This window comes from Arvicola amphibius, chromosome 4, assembly GCF_903992535.2.
Source record: "Arvicola amphibius chromosome 4, mArvAmp1.2, whole genome shotgun sequence".
In the NCBI taxonomy this organism is placed as follows: domain Eukaryota; kingdom Metazoa; phylum Chordata; class Mammalia; order Rodentia; family Cricetidae; genus Arvicola; species Arvicola amphibius.
This window is the reverse complement of record NC_052050.1, coordinates 41,219,150-41,237,574: the sequence shown is the minus strand read 5'-3', so window position 1 is coordinate 41,237,574 and position 18,425 is coordinate 41,219,150. Positions and strand designations below refer to the sequence as shown.

Below are 18,425 nucleotides of genomic sequence, written 5' to 3'. Positions count from 1 at the left end.
TTAGAAAGAATTCAAAAGCTCCCTGAGAGATTGCAAGCCCATGTTATGTTTGTTTTTGTTTCAGAACCTTAGGGGAAAAAAGGAAGTATGCAACCATTAGCAGTGAGGACTGTGGAAGGGAAAACCCATCTCTAAACCTGTGTACGCATCATAAATTTGTTCTTTGTTCACAGAATATCAACCCCTGCCATTTCAAACCAGTTTTTACCATAGATCATTTTCTTCTTCAAAAAATATTTTGCAATTTAAAGCTCAGTCTACACTAATCTAACCATGTAAGTGATCAAGTACATTTACTTCACTTTGTGAAAAGTTTTAAAATAGAGGCTTTGCTGATTAAGAGAATCTCCTTGTATTTGAGGTGTATCCAGTGGCCCAGTATGTTCACACAGAGGGAAAGCCAGCTCTAAAACACAATTTAGCAAGCCTTTGCACTTCCCACACCTCACTCCTGGAGCCATGTTCTCTCTACTGAGGTGGTTTGTACTTACAGAAGGTCCAAGCATGATGGCACACTTCTGTAACCAGAGGTTTATGAAGTGAGTTCCACACTAGCCAGTGCTATACTGTGAAACAATGTTGATAAATAAATGATTTCCAGGAAAACCAGTAAATTTAGTACTGCCTGAAGACACTTTCTATTTTTTTATTCTAGATGTATCCCACAATGGCCTTGAACTTGTTATATAGTTGACTCAAGGATGACCTTGAACTGATCCTCCTGCCTCCATCCACGTGCTAGGATTATACATCAGGCATTATGTGGTGCTGTGGGCCCAACCCAGGGCTTCATGAATGCTAGTAAGCACTCTACCCTTAGCTCCTACACCACACATCCCTTGTGCCTGCATAAACCATACAGTAGCTAATAACCATCAGCTTCAAAAGCTACCTAGCCACCTAGGAAGGTGATTTTCAACCTGTGGGTCAAATGACTGACCCTTTCACAGGGGTTCACCTAAGACCATCAGAAAACACAGATATTTATATTACAATTCATAACAGCAGCAACAAAAATGGTTGGGAGGGAGGTCACCACAACATGAGGAACTGTATTAAAGGGTCACAGAATTAGGAAGGTTGAGAATCACTGACCTAGGACAACAATATCTCTGTTTGCAATAACAAAGAAGAATATAAATAGCCAGCCATGCCTTTATCTTGGAATTCAGAAGGCAGAAGCAGGAGAAGCTCTGTGGATTCAAGGCCAGTTTAGTCTACAAGGCAAGTTCTAGACCAGTCAAGAAAGAAAAAAACATATAAATGGCAGGCAAGTCAAGGTCTTCAGGAGGAAGCCATAATGTATAGTTTATATTCACTGTCACATTCCGAATTCCTACTGAAACCTCTCGAGTGTGATAAATCATTAAAACTTTTTCTTCCTTCCTTCCTTCCTTCCTTCCTTCCTTCCTTCCTTCTTTCTTTCTTTCTTTCTTCTTGAGACAGGCCCTCTCTATTTAGCCCTGGCTGTTCTAGAACTAGCTCTGTAGACAAGGCTGTCCTGGAACTCAGAGATCTGACTGCCTCTGCCTCCCCAATGTTGAGATTAAAGGTGTGCTGTCATCACCACCCCTGGGTTGTAAGATCATTAAAACTGGGGCTGGAGAGATGGCTCAGCAGTTAAGAGCATTGCCTGCTCTTCCAAAGGTCCTGAGTTCAATTCCCAGCAACCACATGGTGGCTCACAACCATCTGTAATGGGGTCTGGTACCCTCTTCTGGCCTGCAGGCATACATGCAGGCAATATTGTATACATAATAAATAAATATTTTAAAAAAAAAGATCATTAAAACTGACAAAGTATCACTAAAGTTGAGTTAAATTTTTTTTTTTTTTTGTTTTTTTTTTTTTGGTTTTTCGAGACAGGGTTTCCCTGTAGTTTCTAGAGCCTGTCCTGGAACTAGCTCTTGTAGACCAGGCTGGCCTCGAACTCACAGAGATCCGCCTGCCTCTGCCTCCCGAGTGCTGGGATTAAAGGCGTGCGCCACCACCGCCCGGCAAGTTGAGTTAAATTTATAGTTAACTTTTTCCCCTCTTACAGAAACTTTTGAAAGTTAACAAGATGATGAGCTCACAAAACACTACCCACTGATACCAAACAACACAAATTACATACTTTCTTCCCGAGTTTAGTTATAAAAAGGTCATAAAAGCTGGGTGATGCCGGGCGGTGGTGGCGCACGCCTTTAATCCCTGCACCTGGGAGGCAGAGACAGGTGGATCTCTGTGAGTTCGAGGCCAGTATGGTCTACAAGAGCTAGTTCCAGGACAGGCACCAAAGCTACAGAGAAACCTTGTCACGAAAAAGCCCAAAAAAAAGGGTGGGGGTGAGGCTGGAGCCGGGCATTGGTGGCACGTGCTTTTAATCCCAGCACTTAGGAGGCAGAGGCAGGTGGATCCCTATCAGTTTGAGGGCTGTTACACAGAGAAACTCTGTCTTGAAAAACCAAAAAAAAAAAAAAAAAAAAAAAAAAAATGGGGCTAGAAAGATGGCTCAATGGTTAAGAGCACTGGCTGCTCCTTCAGAAGACTCTGGTACAATTTCCAGCACCCACATAGCAGCTCACAGCTGTCTATAACTCTAGTTCTAAGAGACCCGACACCTCACACAGACATACATACAAGTAAAACACCAATGCACATAAAATAAAAATAAAGTCATAAAATGTATGTAAAACCTTAATTAAAATATCGCTAGCAGGCCAGGCAGAGGTGGTGCATACCTTTAATCCCAGCACATGGGAGGCAGAGGCAGAAGAAACCCTGTCTTAAAAAACAAAGCAAACAAAAAGACATCCCTAGCCAGACTTGACTATGCATATTTATAATCAAGCACTTAGGTTGTCATAGGAGGATAAAGAGTTTAGGCCATCTTGGGCTACAAGAGACCTAGTCATAAAAGATTGAAGAAAATAAAATAAAAAGGTGCAACATATATTTGATATGTTAACAAAGTAAAATATGATGTAAGCAAAGTAACTGGAATCTAAACTATCATCTCTAAAACACCTATTTTTATTACTTATAGAAAAACTTTTATCCTCCAGCTTTAATCTAAGAATTTTCTTAATTGTTCTGTCAAATTAAAATCAAACTACCTTTAAAAACCATTAGCTAACTGAGGACCATGTCTGACATAGAGTCTATGTTGAAGTCTGTGTCCCATGTTGCCACCGAGGGCTGTGTGAATGCTCAAGGTCAGGCCAGCCACCTGAGTCCATATTGGCGGTCAAGGGACATACTGCAGTGGGGGCCATCACCTCTGAGTGGCCTGCACTACTAACGCCATGATGATGTCCGGACCAGAGCTGCAGCTCAGGGCCATGTCTGGGTCCATGGCCCTACTCAGCCAAGGCCTGTGTTGATGTTTGAGGTTCCTGTTACCCTCAAAGGCTACATGGATGCCCAAGATCCATGTTAATGTCTGAGGGTCATGCTGCTGGTGGGGCTGTGCCAATCTGAGTGGCCAGCACTGCCACCGGGGGCAACAGTGACATCCAGACCTGACAAGGACCACATCTGGGTCTGTGGTCCCAGCCTATGGCCTTGGTGCTCAGGGGCCATATCACCACCAGAGCCACCCTGATCTGAATGGCCTGTGCTTCCACCTGGAACCAGGATATCATACAGGCTCAAGTTGCTGCTGAGGGCCATATTTAGGATCATGGTCCAGCTCTAGCTGGGGTCTATGTTGATGTCTGTGGCCCATGTCACCTCAGTGGGCCATGGGAACCATTCATGATGGAATCAAAGAGCCAAGTTGGCCCCTACCCTCATTGGCGAGCTGTTGTCCCTCCACCCAAGCACTCGGGAGAGATGACCCCACCTCTCACCTGAGGGGGGGTGTCCTGGTGGCTTGTATTGACCACCTCAACTACCACCCACAGGTGGGCGTGAGGCTGGCCAAGCCTAACATCTACCCTATCTAGGACCTGTTGGAGCTCATGAAGGGACTGGTCCATGGAACAATAACTGCATGATTTGGAGAGACCTCAGAATATCCAAGAGGAGTTTTAGTGAAGACCCAGTGATGATGGTGTACCAGAAATCAGAAACAGTGACTCATGGCAATGAACATGCAAGTAAAGACGATTGGAGAAAAGGGTGTACTGTGTGACACGTCACAGCTCCCAAGCCCACCAGGAGGAGTGAAGAGGTGTTGGAAAGGTGGGAAAGACGCAGGAGGGAAGTCACCTTTTGTTGGTGTTTTGTTTTGCTGTGTTGTTGTTTTGATTCTTTTTTTGTTTTGTTTTTGTTTGCTTGCTTTTTTTGGTTTTGTTTTTGGTTTTGGTTTTTTTGGTTTTGTTTTGTTGTTGTTGTTGTTGGGACACTACAGGGAAAAGAGAGGATATGGAGGGACTGGGAGGTGAGCAGAATTGGGATGCATGATGTGAAATTCCCAAAGATTCAATAAAGAAATCATGTTAAATATAAACAAACAAACAAACAAACAAAAAACTAAAAAGAATATACAGGGGCTACTGGCTGATAATTCCATCAATAAAGTATGTTATGCCACAAGTGTGAGGACATGAGTTTGGATCCCAGCACTGATGGAAAAAGTTAGGCACAGAGGTGTCCATCTGTAATCCCAGCACTGGGTAGGGATGGGAGTGTGGAGAGAGAATTACTGGGTTTTACTGGCAGACAGTCTAGCAGGATTAGTGAGTTCCAGATTCAGTGAGAGACTCCTGTCTCATAAACTAGGGCAGAAAGCAGTCAAGAAGACACTGACATTAAACTCCAGGCTCCACATGCATTTGTGTACATGTACTCATGCACGCACACACACACACACACACACACACAAACAACCATGACCACAAACAGCTAGGAATAGGAAACTGCTCTACCACTGAGCTTCAGCTTTGTTTTTAAGATTGAGTCTGCCCGGCACTCGGGAGGCAGAGGCAGGCGGATCTCTGTGAGTTCGAGACCAGCCTGGTCTACAAGAGCTAGTTCCAGGACAGGCTCCAAAGCCACAGAGAAACCCTGTCTTGAAAAACCAAAAAAAAAAAAAAAGATTGAGTCTGAGATGTAGCCCTGGCAAGGCTAATCTGGATCTATGTAGACCAACTGGTCTTTAAAGTAGCATTCCTGTAGGGATGGGTCACTATGCCGCTATTTGTTGCTCACTAATGTTGTTGGGGGAAGGGAACATGCAAGCTTTTTAAAAAGAAACTTTCTTTTAAAAAATTATTTTTGAAGCCCAGCATTAGTGCATGCCTTTAATTTCAGTACTCAGGAGACAGAGGAACTCATCTCCAGAGTGAGTTCCAGAGCAGACAGGGTTACAGAGATAATAGTAGTAGCAGTAGTAGTAGTAGTAGTAAATAAGTATTTTTTTCAAGACAGAGACTCTTTCTACGTAGCCCTGGTTATCCTGAAAGTCTCTATATAGAGTTGGCCTCCAACTCACAGAGATCCACCTGCCTCTGTCTCCTGAATGCTGGGATAAAGACATGTGCCATCATGACTGTCTTTTTTGAAAAGTTTTAAAAATAAAAAGTATATGGGATGATTTGGTAGTTTGCTAAATTAGTACACCAGGAAATTGAGCTCTAGGCCCAGTGTTGTCCTCCCCACCTAGACGTCAAGCTGACAAGCCTGCCTCTGCCTCCCGAGTGCTGGGATTAAAGGCATGTGCCACCATTGCCTGGCAAAAAAATTTTTGGAAGTGTCTTACTATGTAGCCCAGGCCAACCTCATATTCCTAGAAATCCTCCTCGTGTAGCCTTTGTGCTAGGATTATGAATGTGCCACATCAAAGAACTAAAACCTTTGCTTCCAAACTGCTGAACTTTTAACAGTTTATTATGCAGCAGGAGATAACCAAACCATATGATGAGACAGATGTTTAACTCTTGATTAACTGCATTAATGAAGAGAATGAATATAATAAGATCACAATCTAAGAAGGAGCTCTGCAAAATTACACCCACATTTATAAAGGCTTTCATTCACATGTTTATTGAGGTCTATTATGTGCCAGGAACTGGGGTTGTAAAAATGAATAAGGCATGATCTTGACCTCAAAAAAAACCAAAAAAAACAACCTCATTCTACTGGGCATGGTGGCACACGCTTACAATTACAGAATCCCAGAGCCTAAGGCAAAAATACCACAAGTTTCAAGCCAGCCTACTTCACAAAGCAAAAAGAATTTTCATTTTGGGAAAGAATACAGAAAGTTGTCAGTAGAAGCAATGACGTCATTTTGAATAATATTTAGTAGCTTTTATCATTGTGGCTAATACTAATTATACTAATTAGCTGAGAATTTCCTATGTCCTGGGCATTGTGCTAAACATTTTAAATACCCCCTTTAAAATTTGTGTTTATTGTTATTCTGTGTATGTGTGATGGGATGTGTCATGCACCGTCGTATACATGAGAAGGTCAGAGGATAACTGGATTTGGTTCTCTCCTTCCACCTTTGCACATGTTCCAGATTCAAATTCATGTCCTCAGCCATATGCAGCAAGCACTTTACTTGCTGAGCTATTTCACTGGACACAGTACTTCTTATTTACTTTTTTTTCTTTTCTTTTCTTTTTCGTTTTTTGAGACAGGGCCTCTCTACATAGTCCTGGTTGTCCTGGAACTCTCTGTGGACCAGACTGGCCTCACACTCAGAGGTCCACCTGCCTCTGCCTCCCAAGTGCTGGGATTAAAAGCATGCACCACTACCACCCAGCATAAGCAATATATTTTTATCTTCGTTTACAGATAAGGAAATAGATGATCAGGAAAGTCAAATTTGAGTAGATTCCCTGAATAAAAAGAGTAAGTAAAATAACTGCAATAAGTGTATCATTGACAGCCTTCAATAATGAAAGATTATTCCTATACTTGACAGACTTTCTAGAAAGCAAATTAGCTTATCTTACCAGTTTAAAAATAAGTGCAATTTGCTGGGTGGTTGTAGCCCTGGCCTTTAATCCCAGCACCCGGGAGGCAGAGGCGGATGGATCTCTGTTCTATGAGTTCGAGATCAGCCTGGTCTACAAGATCTAGTTCCAGGAGAGGCTCCAAAGATACAGAGAAACCCTGTCTTTAAAAAAAAAAAGTGTTTTTCTCTATCAAAATTATATGTATGATGGGGGCTGCAGAGAGGTTCAGTGGTTAAGAACATATGCTGCTCTTAGCACCTACATGGTGGATAAAAGCTTGGTAACTCCAGTTCTAGAGGATTAGAGGCCTTTTACTGGCCTCTACAGGAACTGCATGCACACAATGCAGATACGCAGGCAAACACTCATATATATATATATATATATATATATATATATATATATATAAAACAAAACAAAAAAAAAACATATTACAAGCACTCGCTGGTCTTCTGAAGGGACTGGATTCAGTTCCTAGCACCCATTTTAGGCAGTTCACAATTACTTGTAACTCCAGTTCCGATAACTTCAACATCCTTTTCTGGCCTTGGAGAATACTGTATGAATATGGTTCAGTCATCTGGACACACACACTCCTCAAAAATAAATAAATAAATTTATTTAGAAGTGTGTGTATATATCGGCTGGGCAGTAGTGGCACATACCTTTAATTCCAGCACTCGAGAGACAGGCATTTGGACCTCTGAGTTCAATGCCAGCCCGGTCTACAGAGTGAGTTATATGGGCTCACCCACTCATTATTCCAACTATTTAGTTTTGCCTACAGATTTCTACTTATATTTTGCCATATTTGTCAATACATTTCATCCTACTACCAACAAAAACTTCTGAAGTATTTATTTATCAGTCATCTCTTTACCTCTGCATGTAAAAGTACTTTGTACATGATGGTTAAGTACTCTGCTCCAGAGCTACATCCCAAACCTGGAAAAAAATGTTGTTTTTTTGTTTTCTGAAGCAGTGTTTCTCTGTATAACAGCTCTGGCTGTCCAAGAACACATAGAGATCCGACTGCCTCTAAAGTGCTGGGATTAAAGGGGTGCACCATAACACCTGGCAACTTTTTTTATTTTTTGAGAAAATATTTTTAATAAATGCTTATACTGCTAACCAAAAGAAAAATAATAGACACATAGTTAGGTATAGAGCAGTTTCTCTCCTCTGTAGAATATGCATTGACAGATATACCAAAATGCTAACTAAAGCTGTCTACAATTGTAATTATGGGTTATTTTTAGATGACTTTATCTGTTCTTAGTTTTCCCTAGATCTATATTTAATGTTTTCTTAGGGTATTATAACAGTGTTACTGCTGCACCAAATTACATCTAAACAGATTCCTTACTGTTTTCAAAATGGCAACAGAAGGGGAAGTGAGAGATAAAAGCAGCAATAATAGCTTTCTTTTCTTCACGGAGCTAAGACTTCCTGTCTTGGTTTTCTGAAATAACCTGTTTTTCTTCATGAATCTTTAGTCTGTTCTGTGTTTTCAACTCCTATGGGAATAAAAATCTATAAAAAAAAAAAAAAACCTGGTCTTACAAAGAAGAAAAAACAAAACAAGGATACTAATTAAATCTTCAAGAAGTAGTCTAAAATCAATTATCTAAAAAACAAAAACTAAGCTAGTCTAATACTGTGACACAGTTACTGAGAGGATCTTCCAGCAGGAATGCAACTCAAGCATGGTGCCTGTGGCACTGTCTATCATACCGGCACTCTTGAGATTGAAGCAGAAGAATAACAAGGTCTGAGGACAGCCTGGACTACCCAGTGGATTCTAGGCCATCAGAGATACAATGGGACCATACTTCAAAGAAAAGAAACATACACACAGATAAATTATAAATAAAAACACAGTATATATAAACTTATTCACTGGCTACATTATAGATAGTAAAAGTTGCTAGCCAAGTGGTGGCATGATCAATAACACAAACTATTCAGAAGGCAGATGTAGAACGGACAGCAAGACTTCAGCTACTCTGAGAGCTATACTGTCACAAAAAGACATGCTAGATAGTCATTGGCTTAAAATTATCAACTTTATCAATTATATGCTGGGTACTGGTGGCACAGGCCTTGAATCCCAGCAGAGGCAGGTGGATCTCTAGGAGTTTGAGGCCAGCCTGGTCTACAAAGAGAATGCTAGGACAGACTCCAAAGCTACACAGATAACCCTGTCTTGAAACAAACAAACAAAAATGATCATCAATTATTCATCCAGGCATGTTGATGCAAGCCCTGAGTCCCAGAAGGGGCTGCAGAGTCAGGAGGATCTCTGTGAGGATCTCTAGGCCAACCTAGCCTTGCCTACATCATTAATTAATTCCAGGGCAGCCAGAGCCAGAGAGAGAGAGACACCCTGTCTCAAAAAAAAAAAAATAAATAAATAAAAAATAAAAATAAAATAAGATCATCAGTTATTCCCTTACATTTTTTGTACAATTATCTAACATTCAAATGTATAATATTTCAACACTATTTTGAGACAGGGTCTTACTAGGTCCCTCAGGCTAGGGTAGAACTTTCCATCCTCCTCTAGCCTAAGTGTTAGGACTTCCAAAATGCACCACCATGCCCCAAACAACATTTTTTTTTTGTTTTTTGAGACAGGGTTTCCCTGTAGTTTCTAGAGCCTGTCCTAGAACTAGCTCTTGTAGACCAGGCTGGCCTTGAACTCAGAGATCCGCCTGCCTCTGCCTCCCGAGTGCTGGGATTAAAGGCGTGCGCCACCACCGCCCAGCGCCCAAACAACATTTTTATATTGTAGGAAAAAAGCAAGGCAACTTATGAAAATCCACTTAGTTTAAACCCTAGAAATCAATGAAGGTCTACTGAAATGGTAAGGTGCTCTGAGCACATGCACCTCAGTCTTTAGTGTATTTTCTTTATTTCATTAGCTATGTGTAGGAGGTATGTGTATATGAGTGCTGGACTATGGAGTGAGTGCAGGCACTGTGGAGGTCAAGGGCATTGCATCCCTGACGCTAGAGTTACAAGTGGTTTTCAGCAACTTGACATGGATGCTGGAAACAGAACCTAGGTCCTCTGCAAGAGCAGTATACACTCTAAACCACTGAACCATCTCTCTAGCCCTTTAATGTTTTCTTATCACACCTAGGAATCTTGCTAAAGTAGATTCAATGAGTCTGGTCTGATAAGATTCTGCATTCTTTTCAAGATGAAGTCACTGCTGAGAGTCTTGGACCACAGTTACAGTAGCAAGTATTCAGGCGTCACCACTGGTCAGAGCTGGGTAGAGCCTCCACCAAACAGCACTTCAATTAGGAAGGCAGCACATACTCTGAGGGAGCCAAGACTTGTGTTGGTTAGTTCCTGGAGGCTACAGAATTCACCCTACTAAAGACACAGGAAAGGCAAGATAGTCATTTTAGAGGGTGAGCTGTAACTGCCCCTCCCCATCAGTGATTGACAGATGGAGTTTCTGGATCTGTAAAATTCAAGTGTCAGGCCAAAGACTGTAGCAATGTCCTCAAGGTATTACTGCTGCTAGGCTTGAGTGGATAGCTGGCATCCTTTCCTTCAATCTCTGCTTGGAGGCAGAAACGACATTGATCTAGAAATAGCACAAATGCTGAAAAATACAGTGGATGTAAAATCTTAAAACGAATACAAAACAACTCAGGCTTGTCTTGTTTATTTTTAGGGGTGATACCCTACTTATCAAGCACCAAAGACAAGTAAATTCATGAAGGTGACCTCAGTATTCAGGACTTAGAAGTTACCTCTGGTACACAACGAACATGTACTGGGTGAATGAACAAAGGTGTACTTTCAGAGAGTGGGATTTATTTAATTCTTTGGTGTTCAATCCTTAGTACCAAGGATTCCAGGAGGTAGAGAAAACCATTCTTAATGATTTCCGCATCAGAATAGGCTACTGTGAGCATTATCTGCCTTCCTGTCAACCAAACATATCTCTAGCCTTTAACTTACTTAAGCAGTAAGATGGGCTGGGTGACAGGTCTGTATTGCTGGCACTTCAGAGGTGGAGGCAGGAGTTAAGATCATCTTCAGCTAAAAGCCGGGCGGTGGTGGCGCACACCTTTAATCCCAGCACTCAGGAGGCAGAGGCAGGCGGATCTCTGTGAGTTCGAGACCAGCCTGGTCTACAAGAGCTAGCTCCAGGACAGGCTCTAGAAACTACAAGGAAACCCTGTCTCGAAAAACCAAAAAAAAGAAAAAAAAAAGATTATCTTCAGTTCAAAGCTAGCCAAGGAACATGAAAACGTGTCTCAAAAAAGAAAACAAAAAACCAAAACAGTAAGTCAGAGACAGCCCTTGCATTCCTACACAGAACTTCCTTTTCTCTAAAAACAGAGGGCAGGGCCTAAACTTAACCACAGAGGAGAAACTGCTACATGTTTTTGACAGAATAATTTAAAAGATTTTTATCCTTCTTCCCCCAGACTTTCATATACACCACTTCTTAACAATCGACAAAAGTTATGAGAAAAATTTAAATGGTAAGAAACCAAAGGAAAGATAAAATGTATGCCAAGAATCTGTGAAACAGTTAAATCATAAATAAAAGTTACCACGTGATCTAGTAATTGGTAGGTATGTTCTTAAAAAAAATGAAAACACGCCCACATAAAAAACTGTACAGAGATATTTGCAATTCATAATTATTAAAACACAGAATAAACCCCATTGTCTAACAACTGGTGAATGGATAAATAACACAAGATGTATTCATATCACAAACATTATTCAGCCATGAAAGGACTTAAGTACTAAAAAACGCTACCACATAAATGAATCCTGAAAATACATTTTTTAAATTTTTATTTACTTATTTATTTGGGTTTTTCAATATATGAGTTTTTCTGTGTAGCGCTGGCTGTTCTGGAACTAACTCTGTAGACCAGACTCAGAGATCCACCTGCCTCTGCCTCCCAAATGGTGGGAATAATGGTGTATGCCACCAATGTCAGGCTGAAAGTACATTCTAAGCCAAGAAAGGCAGTCATGAAGGACTTCATATTGCATGATTCTGCTTATACAACATGCTTAGCATAGGGTCTAAGGATGTAGCTAGCTAGCATGCACGAGGTTCTGGATTACCACTTAAACTAGGCGTGATGGTATATACCTCTAATCTAAGTTTTTGGGAGGTACAGACAGGAGGATAGAAGTTCCAGGTCATATTTGGCTACACAGAGAGTTCAAGGCCAGTGGAGACTACTTGGGACCTTGTTGGAAGGAAGGAAGCTGAGGAGGAAGGAGGAAAGGTCCAGAAAAGGTAAATCCATAAAAATAGACAATAGCTTAGGTTGTTATTAGGTTACTCAAAGTGACAATTGATAAATACACAGTATTTCTGGAGCATAATGAAAACATTCTGGAATAAACACATCATGATTTAAACAATTTTTAATTAACTTTTAAACTATTTTTTAAATGTGTTTGGGTATTTCCCACACATGCATGCATGTGTGAGTGTGTGTGGTGATTTGGGAGGCCAGGAGAGTGCATAGAACTGTATTTATTTACCATGTGGGTGCTGGGAATTGAACCCAGGTCCTCTAGAGCAGCCATCTTAACCTCTGAGCCATCTCTCCAGTTCCTACAGCTAAATAACTTTGTGAGTACACTAAAAACCACCGAATGAATTACATGATGTGAATTTTATTACAAAGAAAAAAGAAAAAACACTGGGCTTGGGGTGTAGCCTTGGATTCCATCCTCCCCACCCCCACCCCCTTTTGAGATAGAGTTTCTCTGTGTAGCTTTGGTGACTACCTTGAATCTTGCTCTGTAGAGTTCTGGGACAAAAGGCATTTGCTACCATCCAGCTCCATCCCTTCCAGGCCAGCCTAGTCTACAGAGTGAGTTCCAGGACAGCCAGGGCTACACAGAGAAACCCTGTCTCAAAAGGCAAAACAAAAAGTCAAAACCAAGTAAAGATATCGCCAGTGCAGCATCCCTTCTTCTCAGTTCTTCTCATCATTCTCAAAACATTTTTACTCAAAACACATATACTTGATGTAATCAATCTGAAAATGACTGGAACTCTAAAAATATCCTAACCAACAAACAAAGGCACCTGTTCATTTTGATAATATTTTGTAACATAGAACTTTCTTAAAATTTAAGCCAGGCGGTGGTGGCACATGCTTTAATCCCAGCACTCGGGAGGCAGAGGCAGGTGGATCTCTGTGAGCTCGAGGCCAGCCTGGTCTACAAGAGCTAGCTCCAGGACAGGCTCCAAAGCTACAGAGCAACCTTGTCTCAACCCCCGCTCCCAGAAAAAAAGAAAGAAAGAAAGAAAGAAAGAAAGAAAGAAAGAAAGAAAGAAAGAAAGAAGAAAAAGGAAAGAAAATAGACTTGACAGGAGCTTTATTCTACAAATCTGAACAAGTACAGTTAGAAATAGCTGGGATAACTCACAACTAGAACAAAACACATCCCAGCTGACAAAGGAGATTGACACTATGACTTGGTGTAGTCAGAATGTAATGTCATCAGAAATCCAAACTGTGATGGATGTGTTCTTATTGTTTTCTGTGTCAAGCATGAGACAATGCCTTTCAAAAAAAGAAAAACAAAACGAAAACCATACTAAACCACACTAATTATAGGAGTATGTTCTGTATTTAAATTATTGGATTCAAAACTCAATTGCTCAAGAGGCAGAGCAGTTTTCCAGCATGCCTAAAGTCCTGGGTCCTATGCCCAACACAACAAAAAATAAATAAATAATAAGTAAATATAAAATGAAAGAACATAGGGTTAGATTTTTTTTTTCAGTGCCGTGAATCTATTAGGCAAGTGTTCTATCACACCCACACACCTAGGTTTAGAAACTGAACATTTTAACTATCTAGGGTGGGGAATCACACTAAAATTACATTCAATATACACACAAAAATTAATAAGTGCTACGCCCAGGTGCTTACTTCATTCTTCTAGTGCCAACACTAATGCCTAATTGCTGGGGCAGATAAACTACGGTCATGCTCATGTATAAGATATTTGAACTGGCCGAAACATTAGTCATTTACTTTTTTTTTTTTTTGGTTTTTGAGACAGGGTTTAGGTTTTGGAGTCCACCCTGGTACTCACTCTGTAGACCAGGCTGTTCTCAAACTCATAAAGATCTGCCTTTCTCTGCCTCCTGAGTGCTGGGATCAAAGGTGTGCACCACCACCACCAGGCAGCATTAAGTCATTTATTAAGGGGTTCTTTAGCCAAGTGTGGTGGAACATTCCTGTTATCCCATAATGAGTTCCAGGACAGTCTTGGCTACTTAGTAAGAGCTGTATTTAAAAAAATAAGATAAAATAAGCAGGTGGGTAGTGGTTTTTGCCTTTAATCCTAACACACAGGAGGCAGTGGCAGGGGGGAATCTCTGAATTCATGGCCAGTCTGATCTACAGAGCAAGTTCCAGGGCAGCCAGGGTCACACAAAGAAACCATGTCTCAAAAAACCAAAAATTAATTAATTAAAGCTAAAGGGAGTATAGTGGGAGGTGGGTATGATAAAAGTACACAGGATAAGATCCTCACACTAGACGATAGTATGTACAAAGAGGTATTTTACTCTTACTTTTTTTTTTTTTTTTTTTGGTTTTTTGAGACAGGGTTTCTCTGTAGCTTTGGAGCCTGTCCTGGAACTAGCTCTTGTAGACCAGGCTGGCCTCGAACTCACAGAGATCCGCCTGCCTCTGCCTCCGGAGTGCTGGGATTAAAGGCGTGCGCCACCACCGCCCGGCTACACTTACTTTTAAAGTCATACTTTTGAACATTTCAAAATAATAGAAGGAATAACACAGATCTTTCAAAAGGAAATCCAGATGTGTGCACTGGAAGACCTTGAAAGTATCCACTAAATCACGTTTAATCTCGAGTCATAGCCAGATTCTGATCCCACTTTTCTCCCAAAATAATGCCTGGCCTACACCAGTTCTACACAGATTCAAAATACATAAAACCCAAAGTTTATGGAGAATTCTTGGTGATGACGACATTCAAAGGCACTGTTAACACAGCAGCACTGTCACCATGGTTCAACACGGCAGCATGTAGGTTACCAAAGTAATGATGTGCATTCGTAGCAAGTCAGGCCTAGAGAGATTTTGATGAAATGCCATTTACTCAAAAAGCATTAACTAAGCACTTAATAGTACCCTGAGGATTATCGGTCTTATCCACCATTGGCAGGGGGTTCTATCCAATCCTGTACACCTTTGAGAGTGGAGAGAAGCCATGTGGCCTTCCCATATCTTGCTGGCCCTTTACTGGTGGAGAGATAACCGCACCACTTGAAAGTATATTTAGTATATTTAGCTTCTCCTTTTAGGAGTCAGTCCTTTCTTTAAATTTGCTTTTCCGCTTCCCTTCACCTTTGTATACCCTCCCTGAAACATCTTGTGTTCCTCCTTCTGCACTTCAACATCCTTGACCTAAACTTCTAGCCCGTCGCTCAATAATTTTTCAAGGCATTTGCGATCATGTGAGATATTCAAGTATTAACCCCATTCATTCGGCATTACTGTTATTGCTGCTCAACCTCTCCGTTTCTCCTTACTCCTTCCCTCTCCGTGTCTACTTCGTCTCCACCTTGACTGCCCCCAGGTCATGCCCCGAGGTTTTCTAAACTGAGTATCTACCACAGGCTTCCCCTCACTATGCCCCCTTCCCTTCCTCCCGACTCTTTTCGGTCATTTCTCTGGGATCCCTCGGATTTTGCTCCGGTGGCTCAACCTCCGACGCCACCCCTACTTCCACTAAGTGCCCCACACGGCGGCTTAGGGGCGCTCCCCCAAACTTGTCTCCCCTTCAAGAACTCTGCAGCGCCCACCTCACCAGGACCGGTCTCCAACAGGTCGGCGACTGCCTTCCCCCTCAGAGCCTCGGGGCGTTCCCGCAGCGCGCGCCCACCCTATGGCCCGCGCCCTCCAAGGCCCGCAGCGGCCCTCCGACCTGCCTCTGCGCCTCCCGCAGCCCCTGCAGCCGCTGGCCCAGCTCCCGCCGGTAGCTTTGCGCCGCCTCCACGTTCTCGCGGGCTTCTTGCAGCAGCACCTCTGGCTCCGGCTCCATCGCCTCCCTCATCCGGCAGCGTAACCCGCCGGGTTCCCGACTGTGCCGGGCTCCCGCGAGCGGCCCCGCGCGGCCTCGCGCAGCGGAAGCGCCGCCCCGCCCTGCCCTGCCCATCACGCCCCGCCCCCCCACCGCTTGATTGACAGGGGGCGGGGGGTACACGCTCTAATGGCGTCCTGGTCAGAGCGAGTGGGACCTGTGGCGCCGCCTACCCGGCCTCTGTGCTGTGCCGGCTTGGACGCTTCCTCAGGAAACAACAAGTGGAGGCATTAGTAGAAACACGTGAATACGTCGCTAAGCGCTTCCCCCTGCTAATCTCAGGCGCTGCGTTATCTATCCTGCACAGAGGAGGAAGTGGAGGGACACGGGGAAATCTACTCTCCCTCCCAGAGCCGAAACTACAGTTCTGGCCCTGCAATCGTCGCTCTGCTACCTCCCTAGTAAATGCCAGCCGAGTCAGGCTTTTGGGAGGATTCTATGACCCAGGCGCCACCACCTAGATACTTTAAGGAGGGAGGTAAGAGGGAGGCCCAAGTAATGAACCAGCTAGCTGTACAGGGATCTTGGCAGAACTCCCAGGCGGGTGTTGACACGCATTCTCCTCAAGGTCCACTAATACACAACCCACTTGGCCTGTGCTAAATTGTGTGCTTCTGATGTGTTAAATAAGTGGGTGTGACCATGTGCAGTAAAACCTGTCCCTGAGGAGCGTCACGTTCCTGTAGTCCCAGCTACTGGAGAGGCTGGAGAATGAGGATTGCTTGGAATGTGGAGCTAGAGGCCAGACTAGACAAGAAGGCTGTAAAAATAAACCTTTGAATACTGACATTTAGATATGAAGTAATTTTCACGTGTCACGACATGGTCTTTATATTTTTCTTTCTAACTATTTAAAAAGGCAAAAGTGATCTGTCGGAAAACCCATACAAAAACTGGTTGGAGGGCTGGAGAGATGGCTCAGAGGTTAAGAGCACTGGATGCTCTTCCAGAGGTCCTAAATTCAATTCCCAGCAACCACATGGTGGCTCACAACCATCTGTACTGAGATCTGGTGCCCTCCTCTGGCGTGCGGGCATACATCGAGGCAGAATGTTGTATACATAATAATAAATAAATAGATCTAAAAAAAAAACTGGTTGGAGTTGAGTCCATAACCCAAGGTGTCAGCTGTGTAAATTGTCTTTACCAGGACTAATTACTGTCTGGGATTGTCTCAGAATTATGCAATGAATCCTTATTAGAGGCCAGATCTCAGATGTTCTGGGCCAGACCTCTACTCTTCCTACATGTGTTCTGGACTCAGGGACATACACCTGTAGTCCTGGCGCCTGGGGGATCAGGAGCTCAAAATAATTTGCTGGATGCAGACATAGTGAGTCTGTGGACAGCCTGGGTGAGTTCTATGAGACCCTTTTGAAAGGAGGTAAGGTGAAGAAAAGAGGAAATAAAAGAACACTTGAAAGTAAGGAAAGTAGCTGGTCGATGGTGGCGCAGGCATTTAACCCCAGCACTTGGAAGGCGGCAGAGGCAGGCAAATCCCTGAGTTCGAGGCCAGCCTGGTCTACAAACCAAGTTTCATGCGTGGTGGTGATGGCACAGGCCTTTAATCCCAGAGAGGCAGAGGCAGGCGAATCTCTGTGAGTTCAAGGCCAGCCTGGTCTACAGAGTAAGTTTCAAGACAGTTAGAGATACACAGAAGAACCCTGTCTCAAAAAGAAAAAAAAAACAAAAACACAAGTTTCACAACAGAGCTACACAGAGAAATCCTGCTTCAAAAAATAAATAAATAAGAAAGTAAAGAAAATAAAAGAGAGACCCTTTTGAAAGAAAAACAAGGAAAGCAGCCAAGGGAACTGGTTTTATCCTAAAGATAAAGTAGCCTGGTTCTTAGTAGATACTTCTTATCTGTTTAATGAATTGAAGCATTAACTAAGAAAGCAGAAAGCAGCAGGCCAAAGTAGGAAAGAACAGTGCTATCTCAGCTAGGACAAAGTGGGAAAGAACCAACTTAGAGATAGAAACAATGGAGACTCTTTAACAACAAATAGATGAGTGTTACTGGGAAGACAGGACTGCAGGCTACCTGAGACAGGGATTTGACTCCCAGAACACACATGGAAGCTCACAACCCTCACAACCATCTGTAACTCCAGATACAGAGGATCTTCTTGCCTCGGCAGACAAAACATTCATACACATTGTTAAGTTGGGAGCGTAGCCCCCAGCCCCTGTCATCCATCCCAGCCTTCCCACCTGGCCTGGGAGTTGCATTACTCTGGACTCCAAATCCCAGCATTCCAAGTCCTGACACCACCCCCCAGGCCCACTCCCACAGGGTATTTAAGTGTGCGCCCAGAGGAGAAACTCATGGTTTTTGGGTCTGCATGGGCTCCCTGCTTTCCTGTCTCCATGCCATGCGCTCAGCCACCTGAGAGCATCATT

The 18,425-nt window shown here is 42.8% G+C and overlaps 1 protein-coding gene across 1 annotated transcript in view; it reads right to left on the bottom strand.

The window, feature by feature from the left end:
• The window catches only part of Crlf3 (cytokine receptor like factor 3), a 40,903-nt gene extending 24,846 nt beyond the window's left edge, over nucleotides 1-16,057 (bottom strand). Inside the window, exon 1 of the mRNA XM_038326772.1 lies at nucleotides 15,867-16,057. Within this exon, the coding sequence (XP_038182700.1) occupies nucleotides 15,867-15,995 (129 nt within the window). The 5' untranslated portion in view covers nucleotides 15,996-16,057. The remainder of the gene's footprint in view (nucleotides 1-15,866) is intronic.
• Between the last annotated feature and the right edge of the window lie 2,368 nt (nucleotides 16,058-18,425).